The sequence below is a fragment of the Capra hircus genome, chromosome 19 (assembly GCF_001704415.2).
Source record: "Capra hircus breed San Clemente chromosome 19, ASM170441v1, whole genome shotgun sequence".
NCBI classification, from domain to species: domain Eukaryota; kingdom Metazoa; phylum Chordata; class Mammalia; order Artiodactyla; family Bovidae; genus Capra; species Capra hircus.
In genome coordinates this window covers 5,703,205-5,717,287 of record NC_030826.1, presented here as the reverse complement: position 1 = coordinate 5,717,287, position 14,083 = coordinate 5,703,205, and the positions used below count along the sequence as shown (strand labels likewise).

Sequence of the window (14,083 nt, the reverse complement as noted above, 5' to 3'; positions counted from 1 at the left end):
TCCAAACTAAGTTTACCTTGGGAAATAAATAGAAATAAATCCGGGGAGAGAGGCCCCGCTGAGACCACGGAGCCCCTCAAGCTAGAAGTCATCCAGAGATGCCAGGGGCAGACTTACTGACCAGGCTCTGTGGTCCGCTGGAGCTCAGAGTGGACTTGGAGCCCTCATCGAGAAGGAGGGAAGACAATGCGTTCTCATCCTTTGGCCATGCGCTATCTTAGGGTCATTAGTTTACCGAGTTTTACAATTGCTTTCACAAAGACAATAATGTTTCCTGTATAGTTTATTTAAGTAAACAAGAAGGAGACAGAAAGGTACCTTTGTGAAACAAGACTTTAAAAGTTTTATCTAAAGAGAGAAAGCGAGAGATCTGTTCTCCGCGTTGTTCCATAAGATAAGTCCGGTAAAATAAATAGTTTTAGTTTGACTTCAGTTCTGCTTGGCAAATGGCTCCCTTTCCCACCACCCACCCACGTCGAGAACATCAAAGATTCCTAAGTGAATAAAAACGTTTCCAAACAGTTTCTTGAGCTGATCCTATTCTCATCGATGGGTCAGTACAGAGGTTCTGTGGGAAGGTGATTGTATGCTTTTTCTGGCAAAACAAGCTTGTCCAAACCCAGAGTTTATTCTGTTGTGACTGTAAATTCCTATGAGCAACAGAAAGAGTGCATATCATCTGAACACAGAAAGATAATGCGCAGGAATTAGGAGGTAAACTTTAAACAGGCTTTGGTTCTAGTTTCACCATTTTCCAAATGGTGACTTCCCAAAACAAGTCACTTAATCTCTTCATTTGTATATCAACACTGTCTGACACCTACCTGTTGGATTACTTATGAGTATTAAAAATAAATCTATAAAAATATATAACAATATAATACAAAGTAAGTGTTCAATAAATATGTGTTTCTTATTAGGTAAAGTGTATGCAGGGTCTATAGGATGCCCACCACCCAAAGGATCCTGGCAAAATGCAAATAATAAATGAATAATTATTTAGTTACAACTAAGTAACTAATGTACTTAGCACTAAATATTTGGACACTTTGAAGTAATCCGTTTGAATGCTATCTCATTTTTCGATTTTATATCTGATTTCAGTGTAGAGTCATCCTTTTACCTGCTTACTTATTTGGCAAAAATTTTCCTTACTCATTCACACAATTACTGATACTATCCTTTAGAAACTTATGAGGGATTTTCTAGTTAACCTGATCCTGGTAAATCCCAATGTGAAAGCTTGCTTACACTGAGTGAGGCCCAAAACAGGACATTTCTAAAGAAATCCAGAGTGGACTGGGACTGCCTTTATATTTAAGCTTTAACTCATGGGGCAACGTAAAATTACCTCTTCGCTTGTTCCTTGGAAGAAAAGCTATGACCAACCTTGACAGCATATTAAGAAGCAGAGTCATTATTTTGTCAACAAAGGTCCTTCTAGTCAAAACTATGGTTTTTCCAGTAGTCATGTACGCATGCAAATGTTGAACTATAAAGAAGCTGAGTGCCGAAGAATTGATGCTTTTGCACTGTGGTATTGGAGAAGACTCTTGAGAGTCACTTGGACTGCAAGGAGATCAAGCAGTCAATCCTCAAGGAAATCAGTCCTGAATATTCACTGGAAGGACTGATGCTGAAGCTGAAACTCCAATACTTTGGCCACCTGAGGTGAAGAATTGACTCATGGGAAAAGGATGCTGGGAAAGGAGAAGGGGATGACAGAGGATGAGGTTGGATGGCATCACCAACTTGATGGACATGAGTTTGAGTAAGCTCTGGGAGTTGGTGATGGACAGGGAAGTCTGGCGTGCTGCAGTCCATGGGGTCACAAAGAGTTGGACACGACTGAGTGACTGAACTGAACTGAACTGAATTTTAATAACAATGGCTGTTTCTCTGATTGTAAAGTTTCATGAACATTCTATACTTACTCTCGTATGTGAGTAGTACTTTGGAGAGTGATCATTGGGAGAAGAAATCATTTTTATTCCCAGAAAACATCTATGAGGTGCTTTTTTCATGCTAGGCACTGTACAAAAAGAACTGCACAGCTATGTTCTTGTTTTTGAGTAGTTTAAAATTGAATCAACATATTATTTGCTTATAGTCAGTACATTAAAAATCTTGAGTGAGAATTCTTAAATATTTATTTCTTGTTCCAAGCAGAAAGCTAGCAATCTCTAATCATGTATGTGTATTGCATATGTGTTTGCAGTTCTGCATATTTTCATAAAATGAAGTGAATTATAAATTTGATTTTACTTTTAGTGGAAAACTCATTGGTGAGACTATGAAAATATATTTAGCAACTCAGACCATGTGTCACAGATCAGTAGTCAGAGAGGAAGGCCACTTCCTCTGGCATTTGCCTCTCTGTTGGAGAAATGGATAGCTGTGCTAAACAAGCTAAGTGTATACCCTCCACGCCCTGCCCTCTGCTTCTGCCGACAATATCACCAAGCCATTAATTATGTAGGCTTAAAAACCTTACCAACCCCCTCTCTTGACTGTCAAGTTTTACTGATGCTACCATTGTAGTGACTCCCCTCCTCTATGAATTTCTGCATGGACTGAGGAGCCTGCTAAGCTAGTCCACCGGGTTGCAAAGAGTTGGACACGACTGAAGCGACTTAGCACACACACACATTTATATATAGGCTGTTCCTTCCACAGCCTATCTTCCAGGGGCCTCACATAGCAGTTTGGTATTCCTTCTTTGGAGAAAAATTACCTGTGGCTTTCCTGTTCTGGGCTGTAAGCTCCCTGACAGCAGAGACTTTGCTTTGCTTACTGGTTTCTATCTGCTCAGCTAGAACATCCAGCAAGCCCCTGGCGCCCGAAAGGGTTGCAGTAAGTATCAGTGGATCCCGGGCAAGTACTTCACTCAGCTCGGTTTAAGTTTCCTCATCAGTAAAATAAAAATACAAGTTCCTCAGACAGGGTCTGTATGTCAGTGGTGCATATTAGACGCTTGATAAGCATTACTGTGCTCTCTCCTCACCAGACTGGACATATTGTATAGGTCAACACAGAACGAAGCAGCCTGGAGTTAGATCTGGGGATAGTGACACCACTTGCACCCCCATTTCTTTCTCCAAAATCAAGACAGAACAAAATCTACCTGTGAAAAGAAACTCAATGCACGTTCCCCTTACTGAGGCACAGAGCTTAAAATCTACGGTTTCATTGTTTGGGAGTGGGGGCCCAAAATGGCATGCCCATCCCTTGCCAATCACTTTAAGACCAGAGCTACACAACTGGGATCTGAAGAATCAAGTCAGAAGGCGAGTTCTGCCGTATGGATGTGGAGCAAGAGAAACCAGCTGACCCTACAGAACATCACAGATGAGGAACTTTTAGAAAATTTTACATGTTGCAGGGTGGTTTCAAATCCCTGGGACCAGACTGATGTTGAAATCTAGAGATTTGGGGCTGATTAGGAGTGGATTGGGCTCACAATGCTTGTGCACATCGTTTTATGGTCAAATGATATTTCTCACCCGAAGCTGGGGGGACACCATTTCTGTCAAAAGGCACAGAAGGGCCCTATATTATCAGGGATCAGCAAGAATGGCCAGGAGTGGAGGGCACTGTGGTCCCTTCCCTTTCCGTCCCTGGAGAAGGCAAAACTGGTGGGCTACACTAGTCCCTGATTACATGACCCATAGCCCAATAAGGAAGACTGACCCAAGGGTTGGGCACTTCTCTTGGGAAAGCATCAGCCCAATTTGCTATGGCTCTTTACCTTTGAGCTTCCTCATCTTAGGCCTCTGAAGAAATAGTATACAAACATAGAGGACTGTGCAAGATACCTGGGAACATGTCAGGATCATAGCTGTGTCAGTATATATTCACATTTGAAACAAGAACATCAGTTCTTCTCCTTTGGGACCAGAAAGATGATGAGTTCTTTTTACAGTGAGAGAGAATTTGTCCATCCCTCCTTCGTTTCCCAAAGTGTTATTTGATTTCAGCAACTCTGGATTTTTACGTTTATATAATTGAACAAAGCCAGTGGAGGTGATGGAATTCCAGTTGAGCTATTTCAAATCCTGAAAGATGATGCTGTGAAAGTGCTGCACTCAATACGCCAGCAAATTTGGAAAACTCAGCAGTGGGCACTGGAAAAGGTCAGTTTTCATTCCAATCCCAAAGAAAGGCAATGCCAAAGAATGCTCAAACTATCGCACAATTGCACTCATCTCACACGCTAGCAAAGTAATGCTCAAAATTCTCCAAGCCAGGCTTTAGCAGTACGTGAACCGTGAACTTCCAGATGTTCAAGCTGGTTTTAGAAAAGGCAGAGGAACCAGAGATCAAATTGCCAACATCCACTGGATCATGGAAAAAGCAAGAGAGTTCCAGAAAAACATCTATTTCTGCTTTATTGACTATGCCAAAGCCCTGAACTGTGTGGATCACAATAAACTGTGGAAAATTCTGAAAGATGGGAATACCAGACCACCTGACCTGCCTCTTGAGAAACCTATATGCAGGTCAGGAAGCAACAGTTAGAACAGGACATGGAACAACAGACTGGTTCCAAATAGGAAAAGGAGTATGTCAAGGCTGTATGTTGTCACCCTGCTTATTTAATTTATATGCAGAGTACATCATGAGAAACGCTGGGCTGGAGGAAGCACAAGCTGGAATCAAGATTTCCGGGAGAAATATCAATAACCTCAGATATTCACATGACACCACCCTTATGGCAGAAAGTGAAGAGGAACTAAAGAGCCTCTTGATGAAAGTGAAAGAGGAGAGTGAAAATGTTGGCTTAAAGCTCAACATTCAGAAAACGAAGATCATGGCATCTGGTCCCATCACTTCATGGGAAATAGATGGGAAAACGTGGAAACAGCAGCTGACTTTATTTTTCTGGGCTCCAAAATCACTGCAAATGATGATTGCAGCCATGAAATGAAAGACACTTACTCCTTGGAAGGAAATTTATGACCAACCTAGATAGTATATTAAAAAGCAGAAACATTACTTTGCCAACAAAGGTCCATCTAGTCAAGGCTATGGTTTTTCCTGTGGTCATGTATGGATGTGAGAGCTGGACTGTGAAGAAAGCTGAGTGCCAAAGAACTGATGCTTTTGAACTGTGGTGTTGGAGAAGACTCTAGAGAGTCCCTTGGACTGCAAGGAGATTCAACCAGTTCATTCTAAAGGAGATCAGTCCTGGGTGTTCATTGGAAGGACAGATGCTGAAGCTGAAACTCCAATCCTTTGGCCACCTGTTGTGAAGAGCTGACTCATTGGAAAAGACCCTGATGCTTAGAAAGATTGAGGGTGGGAGGTGAAGGGGACGACAGAGGATGAGATGGTTGGATGGCATCACTGACTCAATGGACATAGGTTTGGGTAAACTCTGGGAGTTGGTGATGGACAGGGAGGCCTGGTGTGCTGCAGTTCATGGGATCACAAAGAGTCAGGCACGACTGAGGGACTGAACTGGACCGAACTGAGCTGAAGGCATACCCATCATTTCACTTGTTACTATCAGATCTCTCTATTTGATTGTCTAATCCTCAAATAGAAGTGCCTTGGGGAGGGGGTGGGGTAGCAATAATAATATGACCTGTTATCCAAAATGAACACACAGCACAGATCACTTTTCAAAACGTCCATGATTTCAGAGCATAAATGCAGACACACCCTTAAAAGAAGCATTGGAAAGGAGAAACTCTGGCCAGCTTCCCAAACCTCACTGGATCCAATTGGACTGGGGGATGCCAGAGATCAAAGGTGTGGTGATTGGACAGAGGGCCAGGAAGAACTGGCAACTCAACCCCAGCAAGCAAAGCAAACTGAAAGTAAGTATGAGTGAGTCAAATGCACATGGGGATGAGCCTCACAAAATGAAGTCTGTGCTTTCCCAAGGGAGGAATTTCCAGGTCTTCAACAGCATCTACCCAATGGCAAAATCAACACGTTACCCTTTCCAATCGAGAAACTGAACCTTTGGCTTCTACTAAAGGTAAACAAGCAAAATCTCCTCCTGGTCATGGTACGCTCCGTCTTCCTCTTCCACTTCTATATCCCCCTTATTTAAATAACTTTGTTTCTGGCTTGTTTCTAAGTACAATGAGATTTTTACCCCTAATTTGGGGAAATTTTCTCCAAAATAGCAGTGTTCCTTAATTCTGCTTTTTATGATGTCTTTGGTAGAATGTTGGCTCAGTTGCTTAGAGATGTGATTTTCCTGTGCACCTCCATTTCTGCGGTGCCTTCCCACCCTCTCATGAACAGCATGACAAGACCTCTCCTCTGGCGTTAGGGATAGAGTCCACACAAGACACCAAAGACCATTTCACCATCAGCTGATCTCTTCTTCCTTTACTTCCCTTATCACTTGCTTGTGATGGTGAGAAGAAAAAAAATTAGTTTACCTTCCCACTGCCCACCTTACATACTTCCCCAACCCCAGACCCTTCCAAAGGGGTAGGACAAGAATTGGAAAATTCTTTTCTTCAGGTTCGTAGTCCTACAGAAGAATAGTCTCAGAATAGGGGCTTTGGATAAGGAAAGTCTTGAAAATGAAAGCCTGAATGAGGACACAAAGGAAGAAAAACAAAGGAGGACACCCTGTCCAAACTTGGATCCCTTTTTTAAAAAAAAATTATGTGGATTCCCTTTTCATGGAGGGAAACGGAGAAGAAAATACAGCAGCACTTAAGGAATTTCCTCCCATCAGTTTTTCTCCAGTCCCTTGACTGTGTTTAAGCCTCGCCGAGTACTTTGCCTACGGTCCCTGGTGTAGTGATTTGCATCCCCGTCTCTGGGTGGCTGTAGGCCAGAGCTGGCAGCTGTCTCAGTCCAATTCTGGCTAGGAAAGGTAAGGATCTCTGGTTTTTGAAAGATCTGGAAGAGGAATGTGGAAGTCTTTGGAGGGGTGAGGTGGGATAGAAGGATGCAGATTTAATTCATGAATTGGAAGTTTTCTGAAACACTCTCAAAGCTTAAAGGAATCTCCTGGAGCCTTATGTTTAAAAAGAACCAGAAAGATTTCCTCTCCCTTCTGAGGAAAGGCTTGCAGAAAAAAAAGACTGGTTGCTTTATAGATGAGATTTTGCATCGGGGGCAGGTGTTTCTTAAGGCACTCTCTGGAGGGTTTAATTTCTAATAGGCACAGAGAGGAGGGAGAAAAAGTCATTCAAAGACTTTTGATCACTAGTAATTCTCTTTGAATTTGAAGACTTAAAAGTCATTTAAAACTGCAGGTGTACTTGGGTGTAATGATAGGTATCTATTCTTCATTTTTTTTTAAGTCGTCTTTTTTTTTCTAGACTGTTTTTGATATGGGTCATTTTAAAGTCTTTATTGAATTTCTTAAAATATTGCTTTTATTTCATGTGTTTTTTGCGGTTTGTTTGTTTTTTTGTTTTGTTTTGTTTTTTGGCCTCCAGGCATGTAGGATCTTGGCTCCCCAACCAGGGATCGAACCTCTACCCACTGCATTGAAAGGGGAAGTCTTGACCATTGGACATCCAGGGAGCCCCAGGTATCTATTCTTGAAATACAATTTCTGCTTTATCCCAAAGCTTTCTTCTCTGTATCAATCAGTGCAAGTCATCAGCTGTTAGAATCTGAACATGTGCATCTGTGTGTGCAGGCAGATGCAGCTCTGTGAATAAGAATTAGAATTCTGAAGCCTGAAAAGGCTGAGGAGGGCTTGGGTGTTAGGAGCAACACAGACAGACCGACCCTGCTCCCAGCTCACAGACACACTCTCTGCCCCTCCGTATAAATTCAGCCAAGAGCTTACCAGTTGCCTCTGGTTTCTTTCTGGGAGAAATTCAAATCATGGACCTTTGACTTTGACAATGGGGAAGCATGGTCTTCAGCAGGATAGGGTGATATTCAGAGCTTCAGTGGGGTCATTGGATTATGCTGTGGGGAGGGAGAAAAGGCCCCTGCTAGAAAGTAAAGAGGAATTGCCCCCAAAGGCCACAGTTTGCAGTGGAAACATAGCTGCTCTCCTATGGAGCTCCTCAAGAATCCCCCGTATCCCCATCCTCCCAGGGCATTGCTGGCCAGTGCTTAAATGCTCTGGTTCTAAGTACCCCTTATCTCGAATACCAAGCAACAGCACTCCTCCTGGAGGATGGCTGTGTCCCTTTACAACCACATCTTTAAAGTCTGAAAATAGTGGTAGCTGAGGCCCTCCAGCCCAGCTCAACAGGCTGGGCTCCCTGACTCAGCAAAGCCTCTGGAGCTTTTTAGCTTTATTTCTTTTCAATGAAAAAACACTTCTCGCCCCTGTCCCTTTATGACAAAATCACCAGGGCCTTATTTCTAGACTAGGCTGGAAAGAGTGAGCTCTTGTAGAACAGAGGTGAGGTGTCTGAGAACATCCATGCCCTCCACCAGCAATTAGAGAAATTTAACTCAAGAGAAAGAAGGAAAACAAATCTCCTTCAAGATTTAACTTATATTTTAGTGTTACTTGTATCAGTTGAAAGTAAGTTACTAAAACTTGTACAGACTAAACATAGAAGATGGATAGCTTTTTTAATATAAATTTATTTATTTTAATTGGAGGCTAATCACTTTACAATATTGTAGTGGTTTATGCCATACATTGGCAGGAATCCACCATGGGTACAGAAGTATAGGATGAGCTTATAAGAGTCGCCCGGTATGATCTCATTTTTCACTCCAAAAGACACATGATCTCATTTTCGCTCCAAAAGATCTCATTTTTCGCTCCAAAAAATCTCATTTTTCGCTCCAAAAAACCTCATTTTTCGCTCCAAAAGACAATCTGTGGCTTTCAAATTTTAAATACCTCATGTGTCGCTTAAAGCCCATTTGGCAACAGGGGGTGGGAAATAGACCTTTACCTTTATTGTTTGAGAGTATGATATATCCAGTCATATGCATTTGAATATTGAAAATATTTCTTCCTTAAAGTGGGTCGAGGAGCAGAAGATTAGCATCAGCCAGGATCAAGCTACAAACCTATTGAATCAGAATCTGCATTTAACAAGCCCCTTGCATGATTAGTGTGCCCGTTAAAGACTGGAGTTAAACCAAGAGTTTCTCTCTATGACGTTTGTCAGATTGCCTAACGTTTCTGAGCCTCAGTATAAACTGTTTATAAACTCCTTTGTAAAGTTGTGAGCATTAGTGTTAATGCATGCACCTTGCATGTGATGCCCGTGGGAGGTGCTCTGTAAATGAGCGATGGTGATGATGACAATTTCAGTATGGCCAAGGCTACTCACTTCCTAGCACTCCCTTCCTAGCAATCATGTTTAAATCAGAATGACTGGTTTTCACCCTTAACCACAAACATTTGTATCTTCCACCCTCATTCCTAAATGAATTATCATCCAATGAGGCGAGCGGGGGAGGGAGGTATTAAGCTTCAGATGGCCAGCACACACACACATGAAGAAAGAATACTCGGGAAACCTAGGAACATAGATTTTTGTTGGCTTAGAGGCTGGATTCAGCTGCCCGATGACTTCACAGCTGTTCCCGCAGCCCTAAAAGTGTCTGTCCCTTCAGCCCTGTCCCCTCAGCTGGGTCTGCAACGCTGACTCGGGGATTTTCTTGTGAAAATGCCTGCTGGGCGGGGGAAGATTTGGAGTCTGGCTGGGGAAAAAATGAGTAATGCAAAGCAGTGCACTCAGTAAAGGCTGAAAGAGAAATAAAAGTAAAAGCTGCCTCCTGTCTCTGGGGACTCTAAAATGATTCTGACTTATCATGTCACTGAGCAGAGCTGGGGGAAGCCAAAACTCAGAATCTGCTGGCAAGGAAAAGAAAGAAGAAAAAAAAAAAAAAAGGCAGGGAGGAGCAAACCGGCGGGGGAGGAAATAAAAAGAGAGAGGGAAAGACAAGCGTCATTTAGGAAGGGGTAGAGTGAAAGAAAGAGCTCAGGATCTAAAACCCACAGCATTTTATATCTTTCCTCCTCCCCAGAGATCGCTGTCCCGTCACTTTACTGCCAGAGGTGCTGTGACAGGCTGCCTTCTCAGAAGTCCAAGAAGAAGCTCAGACTGCTGATCCTTCCCTCTCAAGTCCGGGGATCTCCCTGGTAATGGATTGCTTCTCTCTGAGGTACATGTAAGTATAAACCTTTGGGGGACACAGCCTCATTTTTAAGTTAGCTGAAGTTTCATCTTTGGGTTGAAGGTTGTTTTTTTTTCTTTCCTTTCAGACAGAATCTCAAATATCCTTTTATTGATCTAGCCAGTCATTAAGGTATCTTGAACAGCAGTGATTTATTTTGGTGACTGAAAGTCTCGTGCAAATAGACAGCTCTAACTTTCAGTTCATTGGACAAGGAGTGATATTTTGACCTCCCAGGGCAAGGAAGAACTTGTGAGGTCTGACTTTGGGGTTGAATTAGTTTTCAGTGAGTATTTAATATGATCAAAGTTGTCATCTCACTGAAATCATCTCTACTATCTTCCTTTAAATGCTTTCATTTAAAGCATAACTGTAACTGTTCAACCATTCAGCTATTAGATCACTTCTCAAGGGTGAAAGAGAATGACTTGCCATGCCTGAACAAGACAGGAGTGTCCACTGTTTTCTCAGAGATGGCATTTCAACCAGAGATTTTTGATGGAGAGTTTCAGATTTCCTTCTGAAATGTTCAGGTTCAAAATATTTGCAAAGATGACTCGCATGACATTTTTGTACACTGGAGCATGGGGTGAAAGTAAGCTTGTAGATCTTTATTGAAAATCTAGGATGCTCATTCTTTTAAAACAAGTGGTACATATAATTCCTTGTTGGATTTAATGGAAAATTTGTAAATCTAACTGCTAATTAATAGGTGACCTCTCCTTCAACATAAAAAAGCACAAAATTATTTCCAACAAAATTGTTGACTTGTTTTTCTTATTTTTCTCTTTTCAAATACATCAGAGGATATTGCCACATTTTAGATCACAAATCCTAGCCTTATTATCACTGAATTTTTGCCAAACGCACTCCCACCATGGAGCCAGGATGCCTGCTTCATTGCATTTAATAGTTAAAACAATGAAGACTTGTTGACCATCAGTTGATGTAGAAAAATATCACTTAAATGCTGGCTGCTGGTCTTGAAATTGCTTTGGTGCACAGTGAATGGGCGATAGTTTGGAAAGAATGCATGTTACGCCCGGAAACACTGGCAGCGTCTAGGTTGCTGTGAGTGTGGAACGGACTGCGCGAAGTGTTGTTTATAACACACTAACCTCTTGAATGAGGTTGTTTTGGGATTAAGATTAAGGATTCTCTGTGTTTAGAGGAAAGAAAGCAATAGACAAAGCAGAAAAGCTTGTAAAACATTTGTAGACTGCCAGAGAGTACTAAGCTCTGTAAAGGGCTTCCTGCTTATATACCTTCCCTTTCTTTATGGCTCTCTGCTTTATCTTGCTTTCTGCCCAATGCAAAGAGGATGCAAAAGTTGGGGAAAAAATACATTCAAGCTGATTTTCACAGGCATCCACGTCTCCTGGAAAAGAAAAGAACATAGTGGTGTTTCCCCAGGTCTTTACTACTACTTGTGGGGCTCACTCTAATGCATTCAGCTGACATCTCCTGTCTTCACAGTTTTTGCCCTGAGGAGACCACCCAGATCTAGTCTGTGAACTCAGCTAGGAGACGCCGCTGTAACAATGACAGACGAGCCCATAAAGGAGATCCTGGGAACCCCAAAGTCTCCCAAGCCGGTGGCAATGGAAAAGAATGCCAATGGCGAAGTGGTGGTTACCATGGTGCCCCTGGTCAGCGAGATTCAGCTGGCGGCCGCCACCGGGGGCGCTGAGCTCTCCTGCTACCGCTGTGTCGTCCCCTTCGCCGTGGTGGTCCTCATCACCGGGACCGTGGTCACCGCCGTGGCGTACAGCTTCAACTCCCACGGCTCCATCATCTCCATCCTGGGCCTGGTCCTTCTGTCCCTGGGACTTTTTCTGTTAGCGTCCAGCGTTCTGTGCTGGAAAGTGAGGCAGAGGAGCAAGAAAGCCAAGAGGCGGGAGAGCCAGACAACTCTGGTGGCGAATCAGAGAGGCTGGTTTGTTTAGGACCGAATGAGACCGGCTGGGACGCGTGACCTGAAGGACCTGCTCTCACTTCATCAGCCAGGGCGCCCAGGACCACTGTGGGGAGCACGCACTTGGCACGGACCAGAGGCACGGTTTGGCCTGACGGCAGAAGGTGCGCAGGGCTCTCGTCTGTGAGCAATGACTTCTTTCTTCTTCTACGACAAACTTAACTCCAAGGGCTATTCTAAGACTGAAAATCAGCATTTCCTCTGTATTAAATATTTCAAGGAGTCATGGGAGGCTCGTGGCATTAGACATTTTGTTGGAAAGTAGGCCAGAAAAGATGAGTTCTGGCACACCAGTGACCTGCCTCCAAAGGAGATAACCCACACTATTAGGATGTTATATACCAAGAATGTTCTGCTGAGAGTCTGATGTGCTTTGAACTTTGCATTCACTCATGAAATTCTGTGATATTTCTTTTTCCCAAAAAGTTGATTCTCTGGCATCTGTTTATTTTTCATGTTCAGTAAAGCATCACTGGTGGTACTTTTCTTGAGGAATAAACTAATTTTTTTTTTTTATGTTTTAACATTGGACAGTTCTTACATGATTGTAATGATGTTATCAGATCATTGAAAAAGGCAAAATGTGTAGCTACTAGATCACATGGGGGGATAAATTAATATTAAAATAATCCTATACAGCACTTTTGATGATTTTTATATTTCATGTAAAAATTTGTTTCATGTACAGTTCATTCAAAATAATAAATACTCATTGCTGCTGAAACTCCTTACTTCTTTGACTGTGCCAGGTCCCAGCTGCAGCATGTGGGGTTCTTTGACTTTCATTGCCCCATACGGGTTCTTTTTAGTTGCAGCAATCAGGATCTAGTTCCCTGACCAGGGACTGAACCCAGGCCCCCTGCATTGGGATCTTGGAGTCCTAGCCACAGGACCACCAAGGAAGTCCCTGCTAAAACTTCTCAAATGCTTACTTCTATTGTAGTTATGTTACTGCGGTTACAAATTCCCCTTCTTCCTTTGCCTCGGCAACATCTCAATTGTATTCCTCTCAAATGTTGCTTCTTCCTAATTTAACTCAAAGATTTCTATTTTTGTCACACTGTTTTTTATAACTTTTGAAAAATAAGAATTATGTCATTTTAAAAGATGTCTATGTCATTACAATTAGGAAATCAAAGCCTGGGGTCTAAAATTTTATAATATGTTGTCAAATATGTATTACATATGTATTAGTTGCTCAGTTGTGTTTGATTCTTTGCAAACCCCGTGGACTGCAGCTCACCAGGCTCCTCTGTTCATGAAATTCTCCAGACAAGAACACTGGAGTGGGTAGTCATTCCCTTCTCTAGGGGATCTTCTTGACCCAGGGATCAAATCCAGGTCTCCTGCCCCGCTTACACTTTCTTTACCATCTGAGTCACCAGGGAAGTCCTGCATATTTATTGAATTTGTGGTTAAGTATTTGCATACCATATTTTTGAGCACCAGCTATATGCCAGGCATTGTGTAGCTTCTCAGACTGCTTAGCTGAGTTAGTTATAATGCAACAAAAATGAGGTTACTGCTTGAATTCTGTGGATAATGAACAGCTAGGACTCTACACCATAACTCTAGCCAGAAATATCCCTGGTTCATGTCATTTAAACTACACTAAACTAGAGTGGAAAGATAGACACAAAGCCTTTCCTAAACCTTGGAAAAACAAAGGAAGCCTAGCATAGCACTTTTGATGGAAAGTGTTCTATCAAGGACTTTAATTAAATATTTGAGCCCTCTGGCACTGAGTGGGCCCTAGAACTCATGGTTTTTTTAAGGGGAGACACCTGGATGACCTAGTTTCTCCTGGCTTTGAAGGTCAGGTGGCAGAAGTTTGGAGTTCAGTACAGTGGAGTACATTTCAATTATCTTAAACACAGGCAGGTCCACCCTCCTCTGGACCAAATGAAAGTATATGGCATTGTGTTTATGACAGTGCAAGGAATATTGTGTTTTGATGTGTTCTTTTTTTTTTTTTTTTCCGGCCCAAAGATATCCAAAAAATTCCCTCTGCTTGATGAAGAA

At 42.4% G+C, this 14,083-nt stretch overlaps 1 protein-coding gene across 3 annotated transcripts; it reads left to right on the top strand.

Moving 5' to 3' along the window:
- On the top strand, positions 7,408 to 12,785 carry TMEM100 (transmembrane protein 100). Of its 3 annotated transcripts, none has more exons than XM_005693084.3 (3): positions 7,408 to 7,510; positions 9,937 to 10,074; positions 11,563 to 12,785. In XM_005693084.3, exon 3 carries the CDS (start codon positions 11,628 to 11,630, stop codon positions 12,030 to 12,032), a length of 405 nt encoding a protein of 134 aa, XP_005693141.1. In that variant the 5' UTR covers positions 7,408 to 7,510; positions 9,937 to 10,074; positions 11,563 to 11,627; the 3' UTR covers positions 12,033 to 12,785. The 3 variants fall into 3 exon arrangements, with proteins under 3 accessions (XP_005693141.1, XP_005693137.1, XP_017919629.1); XM_005693080.3 differs by having other exon boundaries at positions 9,937 to 10,080; XM_018064140.1 differs by lacking the exon at positions 7,408 to 7,510 and having other exon boundaries at positions 9,428 to 10,080.

What these genes read in the sequence shown, in the direction of transcription:
- TMEM100 (XM_005693084.3), top strand. Translation starts at nt 11,628, where the DNA reads ATGACAGACGAGCCCATAAAGGAGATCCTGGGAACCCCAAAGTCTCCC.